General features: G+C 39.7%; 1 protein-coding gene across 10 annotated transcripts in view; it reads left to right on the forward strand.

Annotated features, from left to right (window-relative positions):
- Positions 1 to 26,333, forward strand: part of plxnb1b (plexin b1b) — a 116,860-nt gene that overhangs the window by 64,163 nt on the left and 26,364 nt on the right. For all 10 annotated transcript variants that reach the window (XR_011693136.1, XR_011693137.1, XR_011693138.1 and 7 more), the window contains 8 exons: positions 1,820 to 2,990; positions 5,372 to 5,554; positions 12,608 to 12,736; positions 13,044 to 13,144; positions 14,384 to 14,516; positions 16,347 to 16,503; positions 18,554 to 18,662; positions 19,485 to 19,593. Coding sequence is in view for 7 of the 10 variants with exons in the window: in XM_071493490.1 (XP_071349591.1) it covers positions 1,820 to 2,990; positions 5,372 to 5,554; positions 12,608 to 12,736; positions 13,044 to 13,144; positions 14,384 to 14,516; positions 16,347 to 16,503; positions 18,554 to 18,662; positions 19,485 to 19,593 (2,092 nt within the window). In the remaining 3 variants the exon portion in view is untranslated. The remainder of the gene's footprint in view (positions 1 to 1,819; positions 2,991 to 5,371; positions 5,555 to 12,607; positions 12,737 to 13,043; positions 13,145 to 14,383; positions 14,517 to 16,346; positions 16,504 to 18,553; positions 18,663 to 19,484; positions 19,594 to 26,333) is intronic.

Below are 26,333 nucleotides of genomic sequence, written 5' to 3' on the forward strand. Positions count from 1 at the left end.
ATTTCCATTAACATGGATACCATCAAGAATGAAATATTTGGGTATAAGGTTAACCACAGACTTTCAGGAGATTGTGCAAATTAATATAAATCCAGTGCTTCAAAATGTTAAGACCAGTTTTGCCAAATGGAAGTTGTTAAAATTTATCTCTGTGGGGAAGAATAAACACTGTCAAAATGATGGTCTCTTCAAAAATTAACTATATCTCTATGATGATTTCTATGAATATTCCTGGGTCATTGATCAAGCAGTACAACTATATAGTAAGGGATAATTTGTGTAATGGGAAGAAGCCCCAAATTAGGTTGAATAATTGTTTACTACAAGGGAAAGAAAGATTATATAGAATTATATAATATAGCTTTTGAAATTGTAAAGCTGGGTAAACACTGGTCAGAGAGCGATTTAAATCTGGGATGGATGGAAGTAGAGAGATCACTGACCTCTCCTTTTAGATATACAGATGCTCTGTCTCAAAAGATATCAAATGCCCAGCCAGAAAGAGATTTTAGTCCTATTCTTCAGCATTCAAGGGATGTTCGTCCATATGGGAAACTCCTGCAGTTGAGATAGGAAAGAGAACAGTCTTCTGGAGGACATGGCATGGTAAAGGAATTGCTACAATCACAGATTTATTTGAGGATGGAGTCTTCTACTCATATCAGAGGCTTCAAAATAATGTGATTTAAATGATAAGGGCGACTTTTGGAAATATCTTCAATTATGCAGTTGTGTATTATCCATGGCATACAATACAGGACAAGCTGAAAGTGTATTGCAAAGGTTCTTGAAACTTCCCAATATTATGCAATCTTCCTCTGTATTTTATAGAATGGCTGCAAATGCTCTATTTGGTAAAAGTGAGAATCTGAGGATAATATGGCAGAAGGATTTAGGAATTGAAATGGAACAAGAGGTTTGGAAAGACATCGTGCATAACACTGGTTGGCCAGTAAGGGATAATAAGAACAAACCTATGCATTATAAAGTAGTTCATAGATATTACTGGACCCCAGTCAGATTTAAGAAGTATGGGTCAATTCAGAGTAATGAGTGCTGGAAATGTAAGAGCTCTTTGGGTACTTTTCTACATCTCATGTGGGACTGTTCACTGGATTCCCCTTCCTGGGTGTGAGTGATTGGGACTATGGAGGAGTGGTTGGAGCAGCCCTTGTCAAGCTCACCTTGCCTCTGCCTTCTTGGGGCTAAAACGGTGTTAACAGCTGGACTTACTAAGGCACATTTGGTGTTGACCCTTGCTGGCTTCCTTAATGCAGCCAAGATTATTCTAAGAAAATGGAAAAGTTCTGTGTTACAGGGACTGGATTGAGCTCATGACAAGTATTGCCTCTTACGAATTGATGCTAGCCAAAAAGAAAAATGCAGTGTCTAAATTCACTGATATGTGGTGTAGCTTCTTGAGATATATTGGGGATGGGGTTCATTAGAGAAGGATGTGAAATAAAAGGCCTTTATGTATGTTGTGAAGTGTGTTGTAGGGAGGGGGAGATGCTGTGATCTGTGCTGCTGTGCTGTTGTTTAGTGTTTTATTTTTACTTGTTTATTTTCATTTTTGTATATTTATATTTTTCAATTGTTTTTGTTTATAGTGGTATTGGTATGCTTTGCTATTTGCAAAATATCTGGAGTACACAATATTGTATTGTTGTATGGTGTGTTATAATAAATGTGAATACCAAAATACTGATCATATCGGGATTTATGTAGTAATTTGTGTGTATGGAAGTTTGTGACATGACAACCCTTTTAGTGGATAGAGGTAATGTTATAACAACCTGTCCTGTCTTCTTTTCTTCAGCTCTACTGTCATGCCTCCGGGGATGGTGCGTCGTCTTTCTGTTTTAGCAGTCCAAACACTGCTGTCTCTCCTGCTGCTAGGAGTTGGCTGGCCCTTCATCTCATTAATAAGTGGCATTGTCCAAGGATCAGACTCCTCCCCCTCTAGTCTTCATCCCACCTTTATGCGGAATGATACTCTCTTTGAGCACTTGGCCCTGCATCCTGATTATAACGTGGGTCGGGTCTATATTGGGGCACGAGATCACCTTTTTCAGTTGGATCAGTTCCTCCAACCTGAACTCCAGGAAGACACTGGACCTGTCATAGACAGTCGGGAGTGCTTACCTCCTGTTACTGAGAACAACTGCCCTCAGGCCAGGGTCACCAGTAACCACAACAAGCTCCTGCTGGTTGATCCTTATTCCATGGAACTTATTACCTGTGGGAGTGTCAACCAAGGAATCTGTCAGAAACGTAGTCTGGATTCTGTGGATATGGTACTTTTCTCCACCAAGAGGCCGGTGGATACCCAATATGTAGCAGCTAACCACCCCAACGTTAGCACTGTTGGGCTTGTGGTTCGGTCACATCCTAACAGGCAGCCAGTACTATTTGTTGGCCGCGGCTACACCAGCAGCCATCCACCTATTTCCACAAGGAACCTCGCCCAGGAACCCATCTTTTCTTATGAGGAGACCGCCAAGTTGGCTGTCGCTGGCCGGCTCTCAGAATATGACCATCATTTTGTGGCCTCATTTGCCCACCATCAGCATGTATACTTCCTCTTCTACAGGCGGGACCTTAAGTCACAGTCGCGTGAGTACCGCACCTACATCTCACGTGTATGTTTGGACGACCAGTCCTATTACTCCTATGTGGAAGTACCCCTGACATGCCGTTCCAGACCAGGAAAAATTTACAACCTGCTGCAAGCTGTCCATCTTGGGATTTCCAAGGATGGTGTAGTCAGTCAGGGCTCAGCTATTCTACTTGGTGTCTTCTCTACTCGGTTGGCTTCATCAACTCGGCCTGGTGAGGACTCGGCCCTTTGCATGTTTAATCTTGAAGATGTGGACCGCAGGATTAACTCCACCAGAGACCTGTGCTACACGCAGATGGGTAGAGAAGCAGGAGTCGAGGCAGCCTACATTGAGTATGAAGTCAAGTCCAACTGTGCCAACCTGCCAGAGGTCAGTTCATCACATTGAATTGAATTGAATGAATTACATGTTTCTGTGTGAACTTGTTATTGGGGCTGTTACCATTTACAAAACTCAAGTGCAACTAGATTAGCACTAACACATAATTTGTTCCAATGGTTTTGAGTGCAAACCATGTTGCCTAATCCTGAACTGTGTTGAAGATTTCTTAGATATTCTGTGACAAGTAACAAGCTCACAAGCGTCTTCAGATTTGTTGTTGTGGTAACCTTACTGTAAGAGAGGGTCTCACAATTGCCTCATCCAATGAATATATGGCAGTTGTTGTGTAAAATAACACCTCTGCTCTTTAGCCCGAGGGCTAAGACTTTATTTCTTAAAGGTGTGTTAGGGTTAGGGTGTATGCTTTTATGTGGTATTTGAATCAAGTTAGGTGGCCATCTCCACTGCGGAAATAAAATACATAAAACTCTGCAGAAATCCCTGATTATCCATTCAACACAACTTGCTAGTTTCTAGGGCTAAGGTTGGTGATTGGAGCCCCTGAGTCCAAGCTCATATTATCAGTTGAGTTGCACACTTTTCATTTGTAGCTGTGTAATTCTACACAGAGTGAGGTAGCAGATATCAGCATGTCAGCTTTTAAACATTTAGTCATCTGATAATGGCCTCACTTCAAAAGTAATTGTAATGGAAATAGCCTGATCCAGTGTGACTTGTTTAAATTGCTTTTTAACTACTTTGTAATCGGCACCTATTGCTTTGCATCCATGGCCACAGCCTACACAGGCTTTGACCCCTAACAAGACCTGCAGGCAGGTTTAAACGAGGTCTAGCACCTGTGGTGATTGGACTCTTATGAAGGGAAATCAAAGCAAATCATATTGCAAGAGCGAAACGATGAGAGATAGGGAGCTGAAAGGAGATTTACAGTGTGTTTATGATGTCAGTTTTCAATTGGATCATTGTGCACAAACAAATCATCCTCCATCTCTGTTCAGTCTTTGCCAGGACAGTCCCTCTGCCCAAGGGAGGGACTCTCATGTGAAGTCTAAGCCATGTGGAACATGTTTTGTGATCAGTATTCAGGACCCCTACCAAACATTAGTAAATTCAACTTTAGCAATATTTTCTTATAATCTTACTCTCTAGTGGTTATTCCTGCCTTGAGTATTTATGGCTGAAAGTCCAGATAATTACAGTCTGCATAGCACTGTGTTATTACAGTGTAATCAAAGGCTTCCAACAGCCAGGCCATTCAGTGATATGCCAGTCTTTAAGCTTCCAAGCCAGGTTGCTAGACTTAACGTAATGACTTCATAACTGTTTCAGTAGTAGTTTGGGGCTATTCTTAGCATACAGTCATCCCTGCTAGTTTTTATCTAATGGCTGGGTTCACTCCATATAGCTTAATCACAACTGACTTATGTCTATATATAACTGTTTGGACACCACAGAGCTATGTTATTACAACAAAGTTTTAAGTTGGACAGTTTTGTACAGTGGTGAAATCAGGTACTGTAGTTAGTTGTCTCAATGATAAAAGGTCAGCAGTACAGGTACATGAGCAGTCTGTTTAAGGTTCTCTGTGTAGTTTAGGATGTCTAGTACTGCTATGGGACTGTTTTTCTGTGAATTTGTCCATTTTTTGTTTATCTCTTGCAAACACACATGCACATGTACGTGCACTAGGATGATGTGATACACAGTCCTATGAATGGTGTCACACCATTTTATTGATCTATAGGTGGCGGTAACACGAGAAATGCTGCAATGCACCAATAAAGGCAGGGAAGAAGACCACAAGTTAGTACATATGGTTGTAACCATGCAAGATTTAAAATATTTGTTTTGTTTTCAAGAAAAATCAACAGGGCCACTTTGAGAGCAGGCCAAAAAAGTTAATTCATTACAGTACATCACTACATGAAATCATTCAGCATAAGTAGCCCTCAGTAGGCAGAGCTCCCAGGTTCATTGCATTTACTTCCTATTGTTAAGATTACCAATAATGAAGGAATTTACCCATTTTCAAATGTCCTCATGAAAAAATGATGTGCCTAGAACAAAAAACAACAACCCTCCCTACTGCCAAACTGTGGAAGCAAAGACAATTTGTCTAAAAGCTGTAAGGCAGAGATTATAGAAATTGCTGGATTCCAGTGATTCCAGTTTGTTCCCAAACCCCAGCCTCTCCACAGTAAATCCTGCTGGGATTTTGTTAGCTGTAATATTTTTGGTGGCTGGCTAACTTACTGAAAAATTAATGATAAATCACTTGAGAGTTTTAAAAGCAGTATAATTACATGTCACATGTAATTTATTGTGTTATTTTAATGATCTAATCTTCATCTCATGACATGTTGTAATCCCCATGCACTGTTTGTTTTATCCCATATCCCCACTATTAGAACACACTGGACGCCTACCCCTGCGGCTCAGACCACACCCCCAGCCCAATGGCCAGCCGAATCGCAGTGGAGGCAGAAACAATATTGGACAGCCCGTCTGCCCGTCTCACTGCTGTGTCCATAAGTGTAAGGGGAGGACATACTATTGCCTTCCTGGGAGACTCCAAAGGAAATCTGCACAAGGTAACATGGTGTCACTGCAGCCTGTCACTGAAGGAGCTACTCAGTGCCGTCAGAGTGTCTTGCATGGGTTGGGAGATTGTCTCCAACAGGGATGATAGCATAGCCACCGTTCTCCTGTCCCCCACTACCTCCATTGGGTCAAGGGGGCATCCCAGAACAGAGCTGACCTTCCTGATCAGTCTCTTCCTGTCAGCAGTGGAGATGCTGCTGCCCCAGCAGACCACACCATGTTGCTGATGACACCACAGAGTCATAAAAGGTCTTCAGGAGAGCGCTCCAAAACACTTGAGTCTCCCTAGCACATACAGCCTGCTCTGTTCTTTTTTGTAGAGTGCATTTGTGTTGTGAGTCCAGTCCAGTTTATTGTTCAAGTGAACATCCAGGTACTTGTAAGAGTCCACGATCTCAATGTACATTTCCTGGATGTTCACTTGTGTGAGTGGAGAGTGTTTGTGCCTGTGGAAGTCCACCGCCAGCTCCTTGGTTTTTCCAGCACTGATTTGAAGGCGGTTCCACTGGCAGCAGTCCACAAAGTCCTGGGTCAGTTCGCTGTACTCCCTGTTGGCCGACAATTGGGGGGTCATGAGAAGAAATGGATTCAGAACTGTCCCCTGCGGGGCTCCTGTACTGCAGACGACCCTGTCAGACACACACTCCTGGGTTTTTTACATAATGCGCTCAGTTACATAATGCGTTGGTTGGATAATGTTGAAAGCACCAGGGGAAATCAAACATGATTCTCACAATGCTCCCAGCCTTTTACAGGTGAGAGAGGGATTTGCTCCATTTACCACTGGTACCAATGTTGCCTTTACTCTCCAAATCTTTTCTAGTTCCTCTTTAAGCCCTTGGTATTTCTCAAGCTTCTCGTTTTCCTTCTTGATGTTGTTGTCGCTTTAGATTGCTACATCTATCACCACTGCCTTCTTCTGTATTTTGTTGACCAACATGATGTCTGGTTGGTAAGCCATCACCAGTTTGTTAGTCTGGATCTGTAAGGCCCACAGGATCTTAGCTCGGTCATTCTCAACCACCTTAGGAAGTTGCTTCTATTTTGACCTTGAGACTTCCAGTCCATACTCGATGCAGATGTTCCTGTACACTATGCCAGCTACTTGGTTATGACATTCAATGTACGCTGTTTCTGCCTGCACTCCCACCCTGCTGTTATGTGCTGAACTGTCTCAGGAGCATTTTTCCGCAGCCTGCACCTGGGGTCCTCACTGGTGTGGTAGACCCAGGCCTCTATTAAGCTTGTACTGAGTGTCTGTTCTTGTGCTGCCATGATAAGTGTTTCTGTGCTGTCTTTCAGTCCAGCTTTCTCTGCCACTGGTAGGATTTCTTGATATCAGCCACTTCTTCTATCTGTCGGTGGTACATGCCGTGTAGGGGCTTGTCCCTCCATGATGGTTGATCCTCCTCTCCATCATCATCCTCGGGTTTCTGCTGCCTTAGGTATTCACTTAGCAGTTCACCTCTGGAGGCCATCTTCCTGATGTACTCCTGGATCTTAGTTGCTTCATCCTGGACAGTGGTCCTTACACTCACTAGTCCTCGGCCTCCCTCGTTCCGCTTAGTGTACAGTCTCAGGGTGCTGGACTTGGGATGAAACCCTCCATACATTGTGAGGAGCTTCCTTGTCTTGATTTTGGTGGCCTCTATCTCCTCCTTTGGCCAGCTTATTATATCAGCGGGGTATCTGATGACTGGCAGGATGTACATGTTGATGGCTCAGATCTTGTTCTTCCCATTTGGCTGGCTTTTCAGGATCTGCCTTACTCTGTGTAGCTATTTGGCTGTGGCTGACTTCCTTGTAGCCTCCTCATGGTTTCCATTTGCCTGTGGGACCCCAAGGTATTTGTAGCTGTCCTGAACATCTGCAATGTTGTCTTCTGGTAGTTCAAGTCCCTCGGTTCTGAACAATTTCCCTTACAACCTGCGGCTCCGGAGCTGCAGGTTGTGGCTCTTTCATCCCTCTGCTGCGGCTCACTGTGGCTTTGGAAAATAAATAATGAGTATTTAATTTTAATTTATTTTATTTTAGTTCGTTAGTATTTTAAATGTTATTCTAAATTTGAAGATTATGGTGATCTTGTAACATTAAAATAAAAATGTGTTTAATTTTTTGTTGCTCAAAATATGCATCACAACCACTGATGTGTGACACCCGCCGGCACGCGATTTATTGAGCTTTTCGACCCCCGGTAGGTCAACCATGGATAAATCCAAGAAAAGAAAAGTTTTTGAAGAAAACAGAACGTTTGCTGCTATGTGGACAGATTCATTTGCTTTCACTGCTGACGAGGAGAACTCAAATAGACACTGAGTATTTTATTTGAAAGTTACCTTCAACCAAGCATCTTTTTTTTCGGAGTTCAAAATGTTTTTGTTGCATGCAGAAATAAAATTGTGTTTTCTCTGTAGCAGTTCATTGATTTCATAAATGCAACACACTATAGTTTTTTTATACATAGCATAAAGTTAAAAAATGATATTTACAGTGTTATCTTCATTTTGGATGTCAAAAGGGTTTTGTGGTTCCCGGTGTTTTCTTTTCTGTGGGAAACGGGTCCAAATGGCTCTTTGAGGGTTTAAGGTTGCCGACCCCTGCTATAGACCCCGGTGATGTGGATCAATGAGTCAATGTCTTGCTCATCCCTGTCATACAGCTTGATGTCATCCATGTAGAGGAAGTGACTGACAGTTGCTCCACTTCGAAACCGGTATCTGTAGCCACTCTTTGTGATGATCTGGCTGAGGGGGTTCAGGCCTATGCAGAACAGCAGTGGAGATAGTGCATCACCTTGGTATATGCCGCACTTGATGGTGCAACTGACTTGTGCAATTGGCTTTGAGTTGGCCTCTAGAGTTTTTTTTCACAGGCCCACTTAGTTCTTGATGAAGGCTCTTAGTGTCCTGTTGATGTTATAAATTTCCAAGCATTGCAGTATCCATGTGTGTGGCACTGAGTCGTAGGCTTTCTTGTAGTCAGTCCAGGCAGTACACAGGTTGGTCTGCCTGGTCTTTCAGTCTTGAGTGACTGCTCTATCGACCAGTAACTGGTTCTTGGCTCCCCTGGTATTGCAACCAATTCCTTTCAGGCCCCCGCTCATGTACTGGGCCATGTGCCCACTCATCTTAGCCACTATGATGCCTGATATATATATATACATATATATATATATATATATATATATTGCTTATATTTCTTTTTTTGAAATATATGTGATTCATTTATAAAGGTGAACATACTGAATCATGTCCAACATGCACACAAAAGTCTAACATATACATATATATATATATATATATATATATATATATATATATATATATATATATATATATATATGTATATGTATATATATATATGTATATATATACATATATACACACACACACACACACACACACACACACACACACATATATATATGTGTGTGTGTGTGTGTGTGTGTGTGTATATGTATATATATATATATATATATATATATATATATATATGTGTGTGTGTGTGTGTGTGTGTGTATATGTATATATATATATATATATATATATATATATATATATATACACACACATACATATACATATATATGTATGTATGTGTGTGTGTGTGTGTGTGTGTGTATATATATGTATATGTTAGACTTTTGTGTACATGTTGGACATGATTCAGTATGTTCACCTTTATAAATGAATCACATATATTTCAATTTTTTAATAAACAACCCAAAAAGAAATATAAGCAATGAGGTAAAGCTCCATCCAGTGTTAACCAATATGACAAAAATATTTGGTAATTATGGTAGCGAGTAGCTTTTGCACAATATTCCTACATAGTAAGTGGTCAATTCTAACTTCTAACAGAAGCTCATTCTACTGTAAAGGGGGTGGCACTCATCAGAAACGTCTGTACTTTTCTGTCACATAAAGCGCCACTGCAGTGTCACACTCATTGTCACAGTTGAAGGCAATAGCAAGTGTCTGTTACTGAATGGAAGATGTCAACTGTTCATATGTTTGAAAGTAGCTATTCAGGACAGATTGTGGAGGATTTGATCCCAGAAGTATTTATTCTACATATATTTATTTTAGTTATTAATAACATTAAACGCTCAAATATACTAAAAGACAGTTTTGCAGGGAAGTTTTGTGGAGGCCACTTTATATCAGGATCTTTCCTACATCTAATTAGCTCTTTGTGTAATTTTTTGCTGGACTGCAACAGTGGAAACAGACCTACACACAGGAATGTATCTTGGCTGAGTGACTGACTTAGGCTACATCCACCCTACTACGTTTTAGGTTTAAAAGCCCATTACTTTTGCTACATTTACTCCTGGCCTCCACACATATTCTGCAGTTTTCCAGCCCCAAAGAGAAAATCCACAGAGAAGTTTGGAAAAGCTGCTGACCCCGTTTTAGTTTGAAAACTCCAGGGTTGCAATGTAGTCTGGACGGGCAAAAACAGAGACCTTTGGAAACGATGGTGTATGGTACATGCACGGTTGCTCCCTGTTTAGGTCTTATCATTCACAACTACCAGTGGTGAATACAGCATGGATAATCAGTTACAAGCATTACTGAAGTTGTCTTTGCTAGCAGCAGTTGTGTAGTTAAATTCTGTATTGAATGTACAGAAAGGGCAGCCTTTAAGCAGGTCTCTTATCATGGAAAAATGTCCTAGATCCAAATCAGTCAGGTTTCAAGAGTGGCCCCCCCACCAAAACAGCCTTGTTGTGTGTGACAGAAGCCCTAAGAGCAGCCAGAGCTGCAGGTCAGTCCTCAGTTCATATCTTGCAGAATCCCTCAGCAGTGTTTGATACGGTGAACCACTGCATCTTGTTATCTGTCATCTATGACATGGATTAGGCAATCTTAGGCAAAGCTCTTTCTTCGTTTGAATCCTATCTCACTGGGCACTCCTTCATTGTGTCATAGCAAGGGAAAATTTCAGCCCATTCCCTCCCCACTGGAGTGCCACTAGGATTGGTTCTGGAACCTCTACTCTTTGCAATATATACACCACCTCCTTGGATCCAATTATCCACTTTCATGGCTTCTCATATTACTGCTCTGCTGCTGACACTCAGCTATAACTGTTGTTCCCACCAGACGACCCCATTGTCTATGTGCGGATCTCAGCCTGTCTCTGTGACATGTCTCTGTGACATGGATAAACGAACGCCACCTTCAACGAAACTTCTCTAAGACTGAACTCCCCAATCAATCTCTTCATTGTGATATTAATATCAAAATTGCCTCTTCATCCCTTACCCCAACTAAGATTGCCATGTGCCATGTTGATGATCAATTATCCTTCTCTGACAATGTTGCATCCATCTCCCAGTCATGCCACTTTGCTCTACACATCACATCAATACGTCACCCAGCTCTTGGTCCAGGCCATGGTTATCTATTGTTCATCTACTGCAGTGCTCTTCTGGCTGGCCTTTCTTTGTGCACAGTGAATCCCTTACAGATAGTCCAGAATGCAGAAGCCCATCTGGTCTTCAATCAGCCCGAAATGTCACTCCACTACTCATCAACCTACACTTGCTACCCATGGCTGCCTAAATCAAATTCAAGGCATTAATACTTGCCTTTAGAGTGACTTCTGGGTGTGCACCCATATACTTGAACCAAATAATTCAGCCTTGTGCTCCTTCTCTGCCACTACATTCCTCCAAGGAATTTTATCTGGCAATGTCATCCCTCTCAATCTTAATTTAACTAAATACATGAATAAGCTACTGGATAATTGTGAATTTCCCTGTAGGGAAAATAGAGTATTTCTTTTCTTGTCTTTTTTTTTTTTTTTTTTTCATTAGACAATCTCAGTCTACGCTGTTCTCATCTGTGGTGGAATAAGCTTCCAAATTCTATCAGAGCAGGGATGTCCCACTCTATCTTGAAGAGTCTCTTGAAAATCAGCTCCTCCGAGAGCACCTCCTTGCCTAACAAAAACCTGTTTGGTGTACTTCCTTATACAATCTCCTTACACTTATTAACTTATTAATACTAACATCAAGGTTTCCCACTGCACTGGAGTTTACTGATGTCCCTCACTTGTAAGTCAGTTTGGATAAAAGCATCTGCCAAATGAGAAAATGCAATGTAAATGTATCCAAATCACACAAAACTGTGATGGGCTGTATAAAATTTGGTGCATATTGGCCACTAGGTGCTAATGGCTCAGGGGGATCACACCTTGTTGACCCCGCATGAAGGTTTAGTTATTATTTATTTTCTATCTATTTAGGATATTTTATTTCAAATTCCATGTCAGATGTCTGAATATTCTTAAGAACAAAAAAAATAATTGCTCTTTGAAAGGAAGTACTTATGTTTATTATATATATGTATATTATCATTATATTAGTGGCATAAAATGTTTTTGGCAATAATATGACAACGATATCATTCATTAAATTAAATTTTTTTTTTTTTTTTTTTAAATTAAATTTTTTTTGGGATAAGTTGTCAATATACAATATATATATATATATATATATATATATATATATATATATATATATAGTTATGGTGCCAGGTCTAATCAGAGTTCATTCTTCACCTTGGAAATAAAAGGAAATAGAAGTTTTCTTTTTTTTTTCAGGTAGTGTTCTGGGCAGTGCCTTTAATGTGATAGGGACACTGAGAGAGTGACAGGAAAATTGTGGGAGGGAAAGGGTATGAAAAAGGGCCCAGGCTGAATTTGAACCGGGGCTGCTGTGGTAAGGATTGACCATAAGTGATATGCACTCATAAGTTCATAAGTTGTTTTTTGTTGTGGAGCTGTCAGTTACATAACATTGTCAAATAAAATTCTTATTATTGCCTGTGTAGTTACATCTGTTAAAATATGCCATAATGCTATTATGAAACTGGCAAGAAGAAAAAATAATGAAATTATTTTTACGTTCTTATTTAAAAAAAAGACCTTAACAGAAGGATGCTTTGAAGAGATTCACATTTTCATTTGCAGCTAAGTGCGTGTTTATTTTCAGCTTTTTAATTGATACATAATCACTGTGAACATTTCCTCAGGTGTTCCTTGGGCCAAACGGTGAGGTGGAGGAGTACTCTGTCATCTCCATTCAGCAGAACGCAGCCATCAGCGCAGACCTCATCCTCGACCAGAAGGAGGAACATCTCTTCATCATGACCCATAATATGGTACATCTACAAACAGACACATGCAAAACATACAATAAATGAATTTGTGTCACATTTTATGGTTTTCTTTTTAGATGCCCCCTCCTGCATCATAGTAATACAGCTAAAGAGAAATGATATTACTTCTGCCCCAGTTCTCCCTCTTCCAATGGGGTCATCTGTAGTTATGATTATTCTAATGACCATATTTTCATTTTTCATTGTTCCACTGAAGAAAATGGGCCACCTATTCTCTATAATCTGATTTTTGGGAGCTTAGTGTAGATGGCTTGCACGACTGAACACGATTGTGTTTTCCTGGTTCTAGCTGCAGAAGAGGCCAGTGGCTGAATGCCAGCAGCACCCAGACTGCCACTCCTGCCTGCTGGCCCATGACCCCTACTGCGGCTGGTGTGTCCTGGAAGGAAGGTGAGATAAACATCAGCAGTAAACTCCAGCCCTGGGTGTGTTGTAATCTAGCAAAAAGATTATTTACCACTTGTGTGTGAATTAAGTCATCCAGTTAAAATTAAACTATAACAATTTTCATAATCGTCATTTGTCAAGATAAAATCTGAAACATTGGCAGATTGTAGCAGTCATCTGTTAGGATTTCTTCTTTTTTTTCTCAGTTTTGTATCAGATTCTTTTGAATGTTTAGATTTATTGTTGATCAGACAAAATGAGTGATATGAAGACATCACCTTTAGCTCAGCTGTGACATGATCAGTAGTCTGTATTTGGTTTTTTTTACATTGTTCACCTCTCTTTCACTTAAAAAAAATATATAAAAAATATAATTTTCTCAATTGTTGGAGGAAGAAAATATTCAACTTTCATCAATTACCTAATCTCGCTTTAAGTGACAAATGCAGTGAATGGTCTGTAGACTGAACACCACAGCAACATGTCCTCAGACCAAGCAAACCCCCTGAGTGTGTTAAAATAAATTAGGGGGCTTTTGATGCGGATGAAGAATGATCCATTTTCATCTCATCTTATATCATAAGATTTATTACAGGCAGCATCGAGTGCATGTTAGTCTGCTGTTGCTTATTTGTTTATTTATATAGATTACATGATACTATATAAATTGGTTTTTCATGATGCAAAATGTTTGTGTCATTTAGATTCACACATGTCTAGTTACTGAAGTGAAAACGTTCAGTGCCAACTTGTAGTGAACTATGAGCAGACACCCTTGTTTGCTCCAGTGGAACTATGTTTGAGTCTAATGAAAGAAATCTACCTCTCTGTCCCATCTGTGCATCCTCTCTCTCCTTTCTGCCTCACCACCTGGCCTCCCACCTCCCTCTCAGTCTCTCTCCCTCTTCTCTGTCTATGTTTACAGCTGTTTTTCATTTTCTACTAGCTTTCCTGGTTTTATAACAGACATTTTCTCACATATACTCTTTCTTCAAATCATTTTGTTTTTGCTGTCTATAGCATATTTTTTGTAACTTGTTTCACACTTTCCTAACATAAAATACTGTATTCAAGTTCCAGTTTTACAAGTTTATGATTTGTGGATTTGTAATATATACTGATGGCGATTTTCATGGCTTAATTTGATTGTTATTGTTATATGACACGCATAGAGTGACATGCATAGAGAATGACAGCCTGACTGCTTTATATTAATGGTACAGCCTTGTGTTTTCCCTGCAGGTGTGTGTTGCAGTCAGAGTGTGCTCGTGGGAACCAGCCTGGTCAGTGGCTGTGGAGCTTCGACATGGAGCAGCAGTGTCTGACTGTCCAGGACCTCAGCCCCTCCAACATCAGCAGGGAGGAGAGCATGATGGTAAGTCTGCTAGACATAAACTCCAGCGGCAAAGGAGCAAAACAAATCTATTGATGTACCTGTGCATCACCCTGAAGATAATCTGAGGGAGAATGAGGATCTTTCTTTGCAGATTCTGTTTACATAATGGATATGTGAGTTTTTTGAAGAGAGCATAAGTGAATTATTGTGTTGCTCACAGCTCTACAATAAAATAAGATTTTATCCTGTTGAAATAGAAAAATATTTTCGGATCATTATGAATTATGTACACCTGTTTATTCATTCAAATATCCAATCACCCAATCACGTGGCAGCAGTACAGTACATAAAATCATACAGACACAGGTCTGATTAATGTTCACATCAAACCTCAGAATGGGGAAAAATGTGACCACTGTGACTTTGAAAGTAGCTGATTGTTAGTGTCAGGTGGATGGTTTGAATATTTCTGAAACTGCTGATCTCCTGAGCTTTTTATGCCTCCGCACCAGCGACAGCCAGGGATGGTGGCATATTGTTTTCAGGTTGTCTAGGTCAAGGTCAGTGTGACCTCACAAAACATGATTTTGGCCTTGTGAACACAATACCTCAAGAACTCGTCAAGGGAATCCCTTCAAACATGGCACAAATGTCCACTTGGACTCAAGGATAAACTGATTAGACTTAGGTGGTGAAAGGTCAATGTCACAGTGACCTCACAAAACATGGTTTTGGCCTTGTGAACATGTTATCTCTGTAATGCCTTGAGGGAATTTCTTTAAATTTGGCACAAATGTCCACTTGGACTCAAGGATGAACTGATTAGATTTTGGTGGTCAAAGGTCAAGGTGAATGTGACCTCACATAACACTTTTATCCATTAGTCAAGACTTAACAAAGCAATTATGACAAAATTCCACACAAATGGTTATTATTTTATATGATTCTGGATAAACATGGACATAATCTGAAACTTTTGTGAGTTGTGGAGGCATACAACAACAGTACAATAATACACAACATAGCAATCAAGCATGGTTGAATGCAACAGCCTATCTGAGTATCGTTGCTGTCCATAACTATATGGTCACACCTTACCATCTTCTATTGGCTACTTCCAGGAGGATAACCCTCCAAAGCAAAAGTCCTCTTCAACTCATTTCATGAACAGTTCAGTGAACTTCAGTTGCCTCCCCAGTTTCCTGACCTTAATCCAGTAGAACACCTTTGTGGTGTGCTAGATTGGGAGATTTTTTTTTTATGAATGTGCAACTGGCAAATCTGCAGAAATTCTGAACTTACATCACTGTATAGGTCAGGCTATTTGGACAGTTGACATCTTAGAAGTGTGTTGCAGAAAACACCACATTAATGAGCAACACAGGTGGAGCCAAGTTCAAAGTAAAATGAAGTAGCTAGGAGTTTGTTCGGTGTGGTAAATGGTCTCATAGCAGGCAACTCAGGGAAAGCTAGTATTCCAATCAAATTATTCTACATTTACATTTACAAGTAAGTAGATCAGATTTATGTTTCAGACAGGTTAATCACTTACTGTCATTATGACCTTCACAACTGCACAGGTATAGACTTATGCTGTGTTTTCTGTGGAGTAACTCTGCAGCATTCTGGAACTTTGTCCAATTACTCTGTTTCTATTCAGTGTTATCTATTCTCTACCAGTCTGCTGCTTGATGCTGGCTGTCACTCTGGGAGACATTTTAGCATCCATCAATGTGATTTCAATTCGGTTTTAGTCTAATCTGCAAATATCGACCACATTTGGGTTTTTGAAGTCCACATGTACAGTAGCTCTGTCCGAAGTGATCCACCAGTAGTTTGAAACAGTGTTACTATCTCATCTTTTCTCAGGTGTTTCTGTCAGTCCCGGGTCTACCAGTGCTGGAGAAAGATGAATTCTACTCCTGCTTCTTCCAGGACAGCCACAGTCCTGCCACTGTCACCAAAACAGGGGTCAAATGCCAATCACCTGACACCAACGGAGTATCCATGGTGCTTCCAGGACTTGGTGAGTGTGCTTTAACTCCAGAGTTTCTGAAACAAAGCTGATGAAGCAGGAGTTTATTTTCTGGTTCCATTTTCAACTTTGTGATTGGAGGATGTGATTGGAGCATTTTAGCATTCTGTAATGAGATTAATCTTTGTGCATGTGTGTTTTTGTATGTACCGGTATGTGTTTTTCTGTATGTCCAAACATATCCTACATTTATACAATTCAATCTCTCCATTCAGGTTAACCCAATCCATTTTTTCTAAGCCAGTTTGTATAGCAGGGAGTCCTCTGTATTTTAGAGCATAAATCCATTAGCTGTATGGCTTATCCTTTGTGGGTCATGGGGAGGCTGGAGCCAATCCCAGCTGATATTGTGCAAGAGGCAGGGTACACCCTTGACAGGTCAAAGGTTAAAACTTAAAACAAAATATTCCACATAAATCTGTTTCATCTAGTGATTCTATGCTTTGATATGTGCTTTGGTTTTCTTGGTTGGTTGACTTGTTCACATGCTGCAGCTTGTTTGTTAGTAAGTCAGGAAATATGAAAACATAAGATTAACAGGCTTGTAAATAAAAATTGAAGCCTCTACAGATGTCACACTCACCCGAACATTCAAATGTTTTGTGTGCCTCTCAGAAAAACACCTACACCATCTCAGACACACACGCAGACACACACACACACACACACACACACACACACAAATACACAAACACACACATTCATGCTGGTTTCCATGCCTGCATTCCTGAAACTTGCAGCTTGTTGTAGTTCTCAGGGTGCAGGGCTCAGGCAGAATCAGCCTGGGGGTTTACTGAGATTTGGACACACGGGCTGTAATCAAGGATTTAGCTATAGCTTAACTTTACTTAAAGAGATTTTTGTGCCAGCAGTCACTTAATACAAAATGGAGCTGAGGGCCTCGAAGGGCAACTGTTGCCTAAAAACTGAAAATCAGATTCTCACTTGACTGCTGTCTGTTTTACAAAGCTTCTGAAGTCAACTCTGAAGTGGATACAAACACAGATCATAAACTTTTAATTTTAGGTTGTTTGCAAGTCCAAAATATATTCAGACTGGGTCATCCCTATCTTCCAGGAAATGTTTAATATAAAAAGATTGAATTAATAGCAGTTAAGAAAAAATAATAATACAACAGTGATTCTGGGTTCAAGCCTTTTTGCTCTCAACTATAGGAAGCAGCTCAGTTGGCTGTGAGCAGCAACCAATGGGTTTAAGGCTTGACAAAGCCGAGCAAAGTCAAATCAGTTAGTTTAATTCTGTATAAAATAGTCACAACAACCGCACACTTGTTCAATTACAAAGCCTGCAGCATTCCAAATAATGAATAATGAATTTATCTCCAGTTCATCGGATTTGACCGAAACTCGGTGTGTATGTTCAGTAGTTGGCACAGGATGCGTAACAGGATTACTCAAAGACATCTTGCGTTATGAGCAAATATGTGATAATGCCCATTTGCACCCATCAGTATGGTACTTCAGAGTTAGGTTAATACATATGTACTAATACTCATGTTCACCAAATTTGGTGAGATTGTGTCCACCAGTTTTTGAGATACAGTTTTTGTCAGGCCTATTCCCCAACATGACATGAAAATATCTACCAAGATTTATGATGTGTTACCATAACTGACTCTTACCAAAATGAACAATTAAGACTAAAATTTTAACATCTCAGAATTCTCCTTATCATGTACCAATGTGCCGTGCAGCTTCATGCAGCTTTCTTTTCTGTGTTGAGCATGTGTTTGATAGGAGGAGTGTCTCAGAGCCTTGAGCCTACTGTGTGAATGTCTGCACTCTCCTGGGCTGAGGATGGAGGTTGCACAGGGGTTTTATTATGCCTTTGGCTGTCTGGATCAAATTCCCTCACTGTGTTTTGAGGAACATTGTATTCATCCCAGACTTTCTTAAGCAGACATGATAAACCAGGCTGATATTTTCAGACCCCTGCTTGCTCAGCTCTGTGCTGATGTTACCCTGTGCTATTTTCAACTCTTCCTAATGCTGTCTTTTTCTCTGTGTTTTGTTCTTCTTAGACTTTGTCACAGTCACATTGTCTCTTCGTTTTGGCGATGTCACCGTCACAGCAAGGGATTTCATCTTCTATGACTGCATGGCTGTTAAGCAACTGTCTGGCAGCATGCCGTGAGTTACCACTGATGATTTATTAGTTTTGCTCTCCTTGTTTCCTCCTGACCTTCTCTGCTCATTTCTAAGCAAATTTTATTATCTGTCTTGTCCTTTTTCATTTTTTATTCTTTGTCTCTCCATAAATTCACCCTTCACCTGCTGTCATATGTCTGTTTTTCTACTGCTTTTAATTCTTTTCATCAATCCTGTGAACCTGTACTTAACTTCAGCAAGAACTTCTTTCATGTCCATATATCTCAGCTTATACACTCACCGAGAAATGGGGTTTAAAAAATAATATATAAGCGTTATACTTTTCCCTTTACCTCCAAAAATCAGTTAATATAATAAATTAAAACTTAATATATATTTCTATTTTTCAACTCCTTCATTTTCCTGTTTTTTTGGGTCTTGGCACATTGAAGTCACAGAGGAGCAGTTGAAGGGACTGTAGCTCAGTAGCTGAACACTGAAACTGGTGTAAATTTTTCTCTGAAGCCACACAAGTCAGTGCATGTATTCAGTTTAACAGGATTTTAACAGGATTTTATGCTCCCACTCAACCAAAATAGAAGTGTTTCCTGCTGCAGTAAAGAGAAAAGGCTTGTTTGCTCCAGGCTATCATAGCTGTATCTCTCTCTTTTTTTTTTAATACCTGTCTATGCTTCCCTCATGTCCTGTCGCTTCCTTGTAGATAAAAAGCCCATCCTACTTCTATTAGACCTCTAAGCATTTCTCCTCAAAGCTCTTTATCCAAACTCATTGCTTACTTCTACTATCTACGGAGGATGTTATGTTATGTCTCTTATCTGCACATTCTGTTGTTTCTGTCTGCAGTTGCCGTGGTTGTGTTTTAAGCCAGTGGGGCTGTAACTGGTGTGTTCACCAGCACTTGTGTACCCACAAGCCCGCCTGTGAGGAGGGAGTGATCATCTACAACCAACATGTAAGTAACAGAAATGTGATTTTACAGCTGCAGAAAAACAGCACTCACTGAGGTGTAAAATACAAAGATTTAGAACCAATGTCACAACTCCAGGTGCAGATCCAGACCCTGTCCTATCCAGACCCAGAGTGTTTCTATTTTAAGTTATTTTTTATGGGCATTTTTGCTTTTGTTATGATAGTGAAAGTGAAGAGAGACAGGGAAGTTAGGGCAGAGAGAGGGGATGACATCCAGCAAAGGGTCGGGCTGAACTCGAACCCAGGCTACCGCGGTAAGGTCTTAGCCTTAATGGTACGCACCAGCGTAACTACCAGGGCACCCTGGAGTGTTTCTTTTTTACCCAGCGCAGCTTTTCTAGCCCTTACAGCACTAGTCACATGATGTTATTCAGTCAGTCATTACAACTGGAGTCAGTGAGTGAGGTGCACACACAGGGGAGAGACAATATCAGAGAAATAAGTAGGGGAGTGAGATACAAGAGGGAAAGAAGGATTGAAGAAGGTGTTGAAGTTGTTCAATTGTTATGTTTTTTTGAGATCGTTTATTATCAAAATTGTTGACACTCTTTAGATATGAAATGGAGTTAAAAGAAGAAGATAAACTCAAGCTAAAAAATTTTATTTCATTTTTCTAAAACTAAGCACTTTATCTTAAGATGCACATTTTTCTAAAGCTCTCAGCTGCTATGTATTACAGCGTTTATTTTTCTTGAAGTGAGAAGAATGTTTAATTATACTTAGACAAGTTATTATTTATAAATCCTCCAGTTGTCTCCCCTTACTAAAAGGGGTGTGACTGACCAAAGGACAGATCCTTTGTTCAGTGTGGTTTGGTTCTTTTAAACTATTTCTTTATTGAATTTACAGAACAATTACTGTTCTAATACAGGACCAAAAAATTGCAACATATTTATTTGATTATTTTCATTATTTCACATTGATGCTGGGTTGGAAAATGCAACTTGTCTCTGCTGATTCCTTCCTGGAAAAATTACATGGTCTTCTGTGCAGCCATAACACTTTCAGGACATGACAGTTTCAGGCTGCAGTGCATAGTAATAGTCAAGTATATATGTTAAAATATTATTACTGTGCATTATAAAACAAATCCAATCCAATCCAACCCCCCACCACCATGACACCCCAGGCTGGCATTCCACACACATTGACTGGAAAGTTGAGAATTTTATGTTTCCTAACAATATCCTGTGCACATTTGTTGTAAAGAAATACATGTACACACATAAAGGTGCTATGTGAAAGTTTTCATATAGTTTTAAAGTAATGTAGTTTCTTGCCGGGAGCAGGTGGTGCTAGTGATAAAGGTCGCTTGCCAAGAGCTTCAGCAATCGTTGTATTTCAAGACACTATATAATGCACTCCTTGTCCTCTTTGTTCAGCTGCTGCACAAGACAGTCACTCATTAAAGTTATAAAACAAAAAATATTCTTGCACCTCTTAATTGGTGGCATCTTTTTTCTTGAATTTGTTGGTCTGACATATTTGACAGGAGCATTTTTGAGCCATAGGAACCTGGGCACGTAGTCACAAAGCGTCTTAAGGTTAAAAGTAGCTCCTAACTTGCAGATTTAGGAGAAACTCTTTAAAATAATGGGAATGTCAGTGCTAACTTTAGAACTCCTAATTTTTTCTGACTAAGAGTAATTCACAAAGTCACTTTGCGCTTAAAGTAGCATCTAAGTCAGAAGTCATGGAGAGGACTCAAAACTCACTAAGACCAAATCACAAAGAATCATAAATGGGTTGCGATCACCTCCCAAAGCTGCACTACTTGGGAACGGGGAAAATACAACTTTGCAATGCTACAACTTGGAGATATCCCTGCTGTCTGTTAGCCAATCTATTCACCAAACAACAAATGTGCTATGTAGACTCCACATCATAGGGCAATTCATACAGTTTCCTATAGATGTTCGCCAACTACAGAGAAATAAAGCCAGTTTAAATTGCCGGTTTACCCAGTGTGATCAGTGCCATAGATGGAACACACGTAAAAAAATTATTGCACCTTCGCAAGACAAGCATATATTTGTAAACAGGAAAAGAAAATCACAAGATCTACACATGATTTGTGAATCTTAATGGAGAGTGGCCTGAGACACCTGTTTGGCATCATAAAAGGCATCATATTCCAGCTGAATGTCACTTGGTGAGGGACAGTAGCTATCGCACCATACCTCAACCAGCAGCCAGGACCACAGCTACATTACAACAGGTACAGGTACAACAGGTGGCTAATAGGCTGTCAAAGAGGCATAGTTAGGTAGTCTATGACAGGTGAGTTTTTCATTATTATTATTTCCATTGAGTGAATTGAATGTGAGTTTTTATTGTAAAATTAAATTCTCATGGGTTTACACAAACCTTATGCATTTTAGAGAATGCCTTACTTTTGTAAACTGCACCTAATCCGTTATTATTTAATTTGTATTAGTTCATTTTTGTTTATTTGCAGGATGTCACGCATGTGCTTTCACTTGCACAGACTATTTTTTCATCAATCAATTACTGTGGTTCTTGCAAGCAAGCTCGACCACGTGAATTGATGTCAGGTATAGCAACAGAGTCTCAGTCTTAGCTTAGGAGTTGGGGTTTCTTTTTGTCATTTAAATTTTTATTTGTTTTAAAACACCAGCAAGACAGGATTGTCATCATGACAAAACATATACATATAACATCCCCAGACCAATTTTAAATGTACAAATTTAGAAAAAGAAAAGAAAGATAACACAAGAGAATAAAACTAATAAACTAATAAATTCTTCTATTATGGCACTGCTACTATAACAACGTCCTTCCAGTGGTGTGGGCAAAAAACTTGGTCTGGAGATCTCTTGAAGTTCACTTTAGTCAACATCTGTTCATACGATTCTATTTCCAACATACAAGTCATCCACTTTTTAACATCTGGAGGGGAAGTGCTCCTCCACAATCTAAGGATCTCTCGGGCAGCTGTGACAGCCCCTACCTTTGTCGCAACAAAATCAAATTTTGATATATTGGACAGTTCTGACTGATCCCCCCCCATAAACACAGTCTTGAGGATACTGGTATCTTTAAACCCACCCACTTGCCTATATGTTCCATTACTTTCCCCCAAAATGGGCAGACGTAGTTACACTCCCAAATTGTGTGTAAGAATGTACCTGTTTCTGTCTGACATTTCCAACGTAGAATATTGGCCATCAAACCCATCCTGTGGAGTCTAATGGGGGTAAAATAAAACCTATGCACTATTTTATATTGAACAAATTTCCCCCTGGTCTCCTTAATGTGTTTCCTATTATTTGATAATATTGTTAACCATTCATCATCACTAAAATTACATTCAAGATCTTTCTGCCAGATGATCCTCAAATTTTTACAAATGTCTTTTTGTGGCCTATTAAAAGTTTTATAGAACCTAGCTGCCAGTGTCCTACATCAGGCAACTCCAAGAAACCCATTAGTGGATTCGTGCCCTCTAGTAGGCCTTAGTGATACAGTCCTTTACTTTCCAAATTATATTTTTGCCCAAGTTCAGCAAAATACATAAACCCTCCATCCAAATACAAACCCCTATAGTGTATAGCCCCATTGCTTCCAGTGGACAGACTTTTTCCCGACACATATAACTGGATTGTGCCATATAGAGGAGTATGACTGCCTCAAATGTGACTCTCCACACATCCTTTGTACCTCTCTCCAGAATACTTAAGAATGAGCCAATACTGGATTTGATGAAAAATCATGTGCCTTGGTAGCTGAATCATGCGAAAGAACATCCAGAGGTCTAAAAGGATTTACTAATTCCTGTTCAGTTTTAATCCAGCTCAGCTCTGGATCTGTTCCCTTCCAATACTTAACTAATCTAGACATTTCAAATGACAAATTGTATAGCCTTACATTAGGAATAGCCATACCTCCCATGTCTTGTGGAGACCACATTTTCTTTATATTGATCCTTGATCTCTATTTATGCCACAGAAAGTCTTTCACCATTCTATCATTTTTTTTAAATAACTGAGGAGGTATACTGACAGGCAACATCATGGACACATAATTGAATTGTGGAGCAACCACCATTTTAATCGCATTAATTTTCTCCCATAAAGAAAGCTTCAATTTTCCCCATTCATCCAGATTATTATCTTCTAAGGAGTGGTTCCATGTTCAGGAGCATCACTTCCTCCAGATTTGGATGTAATTGAATACCCAGATATTTCATACCTGAAGGCCTCCACTTGAAATTAAATGACGCAATCTCATTAGCATGACATTGGCACACCCTCTGATTTATGCCAATTTATTTTATAGCCTGACAATTTAGAATATGAGTCAACACATTCAAGTAACACTGGTAAAGAGCCAACTGGGTCTTTTATCACTGCTAAGATATCATCAGCATACATGAACAACTTGTGCTCCCTGCCCCCTGCATGTACACCCTTAATTCTCCTATCTGCCCTGATTGCAATAGCTAGTGGTTCTAAAACTATTGTGAAGAGCAGCGGAGAAAGAGCACAGCCCTGTCTTGTCACCCTAAAGAGGCAGAAAAAGTTTGACATGAGCCCATTTGTGAGAACAACCGCCATTGGTTTGGTTTGGAGTACAGTACTGTCACTCATTTACAGAGGCCAGGCCCAGACCCAAATTTTGACATAGCAACCTTCAGGAACCCCCATTCCACTCAGTCAAAAGCAGAGTGAAAGGGCTGCATCCGGTACCAGATTAAAATCATTCACATGTATAAGATGCATAAGCCTATGCATATTGTCAGCGGCTGACCTGTTTTTAATAAAACCTATTGACCTATGATCCCCATTTATGATATCTGGCAATACCTTCTCTAGAAGTGTTGCCAATGTTTTTATCAAGATCTTACAGTCTACTCCCAGCAGACTCACCGGTCTAAAGTTAGATGGGTCTGAAATATTTCTGTCCTTTTTAGGGATAAGAGAGATCAAAGCTTTGTTAAATGTCCTTGGCAAAGAACCAGTTTCAGATGTCTCTAAATATACTTCGCATAGAATGGGAGCTGTGATATCCATGTATTTCTTGTAATATTCAATTGGGAATCCATCCAAACCTGCTGACTTCCTAGTTTTCAATTTCTTCCTCTGTAATGGGGGCATCCAGCTTTTCTTTTTGCTCATCAGAAAAAGTGGCCAGTTGAAGGCCTGAGAAAAATGCCTCCACTTCTTCCGTGCTGGGTGTACAGGTGGCTGTGTAAAGGTCCTCATAAAATTTTTCAAAAATCATATTAATTTCTTTTGCTGCAGTTATTACTCTGTCGCCTTTCTTAATTAATGGAATGTTGTTAGAATGATCTTGTAGCTTCAATTGTCTGGCTAGCAATTTGCCACTTTTTTCACCCCCTTTGTTAAAATTGGTTTTAAGTCTAAATAAAGGTTATTCAGCTTTTATGTTATATATGGCATGTAGCTGATAGTTAAGGTTACAAATGGTTTGGTATAAATTATCTGAATAGTGTTTTGCTAATTCCTTTTTCAGATATTGCAGGAGATCTTTTCTGTGGAGCCAATATTGGTTTCAAAAAGATTTTGAGCTCCTCAGATAATGTGTTGCTAAATTACTCATTTTGCAGTAACGTAGTATTGAGTCTCCGATGTCCTTTTCTTACTTTATCCATATTCAAGTTAACATGTAGCTCCACTGCACCATGGTCACTTAGGGTGATAGCACTGATTTCACAGCCCACAGCTGAGTCTACTAAGACACTAGATATTGAGAAAAAATCAATTCTTGAATGTAACTTGTGGATTCACCAGTCTTCATATATCTACCATCCCTGGGTGACGGTTTACCACTAGGTTTGCTTCGATCAACCCATCCATTGCTTGATTAAAATCACCTGCCATTATAGTTTGACCTTCCATATCTCCCATTGCTCTATTAACTTCATGAAAGAAATCAGGCTCTTTCCTTTGGTGCATAAATATTGCATATTACAGTCTTAATTCCATTGATCAAGGCTTCAACATAAATAAGTCATCCTTCCCTGTCATTGTTTTGTTTTAACATGACAAATCTTAGACTTTTATTGATGAGTCAACACCCCATTTTGTTTGGTTGAGTAGGAACTATGACAAACTCTTCCTACCCAGTCTCTTTTAAACTGTACTGCCTCCTCATCCTCACTTATATGTGATTCTTGAATAAATGCAATATCTGTAGCCTTGGATTTCAAATATGCCAAAACCTTCCTCCTTTTAATTCAATTCTCACATCCATTTATGTTCCATGATACTATATTAATATACCTTTTAACCATCCATTCCTGATTGGCAAGTACACTGTGATTGTGACTGCACTTTATCCACCTTCATTTCGACATAGTAATTTTTAAAATGTTATTTAAAATCCCCTGCATTATTCAGCCTGCTCACACAGGCTGTCCTGGTGTAAAAAACACACATGAACAAAAACAACCTAAACCTGAACAAAGCAACACAGTACATGTTGCTTAACAGTCCTCTCCTGTCTTAACTAAACTAACTACCCTTGGTCCATGAGTCGCATTAACAATCGTCTTTTGGCAACACCACTACCTCAGCCCCGGACAAAACCATCAAAAAGTATTTATTATTTCCATAGATTAACATACACTTCATCGTGTTAGTAAAAATATATCAAGTCCCACCGTCCTCGATTTTGCTTCCTGCAGAAACCTCTCCGCCTCCACAGCCTTGTCAGGTATACCAGCCTGTGTCTTATAGC

This window comes from Trachinotus anak, unplaced genomic scaffold (genome assembly GCF_046630095.1).
Source record: "Trachinotus anak isolate AG129_WGS33_773 ecotype Australia unplaced genomic scaffold, CSIRO_AGI_Tana_v1 ptg000013l, whole genome shotgun sequence".
Taxonomy (NCBI): Eukaryota; Metazoa; Chordata; class Actinopteri; order Carangiformes; family Carangidae; genus Trachinotus; species Trachinotus anak.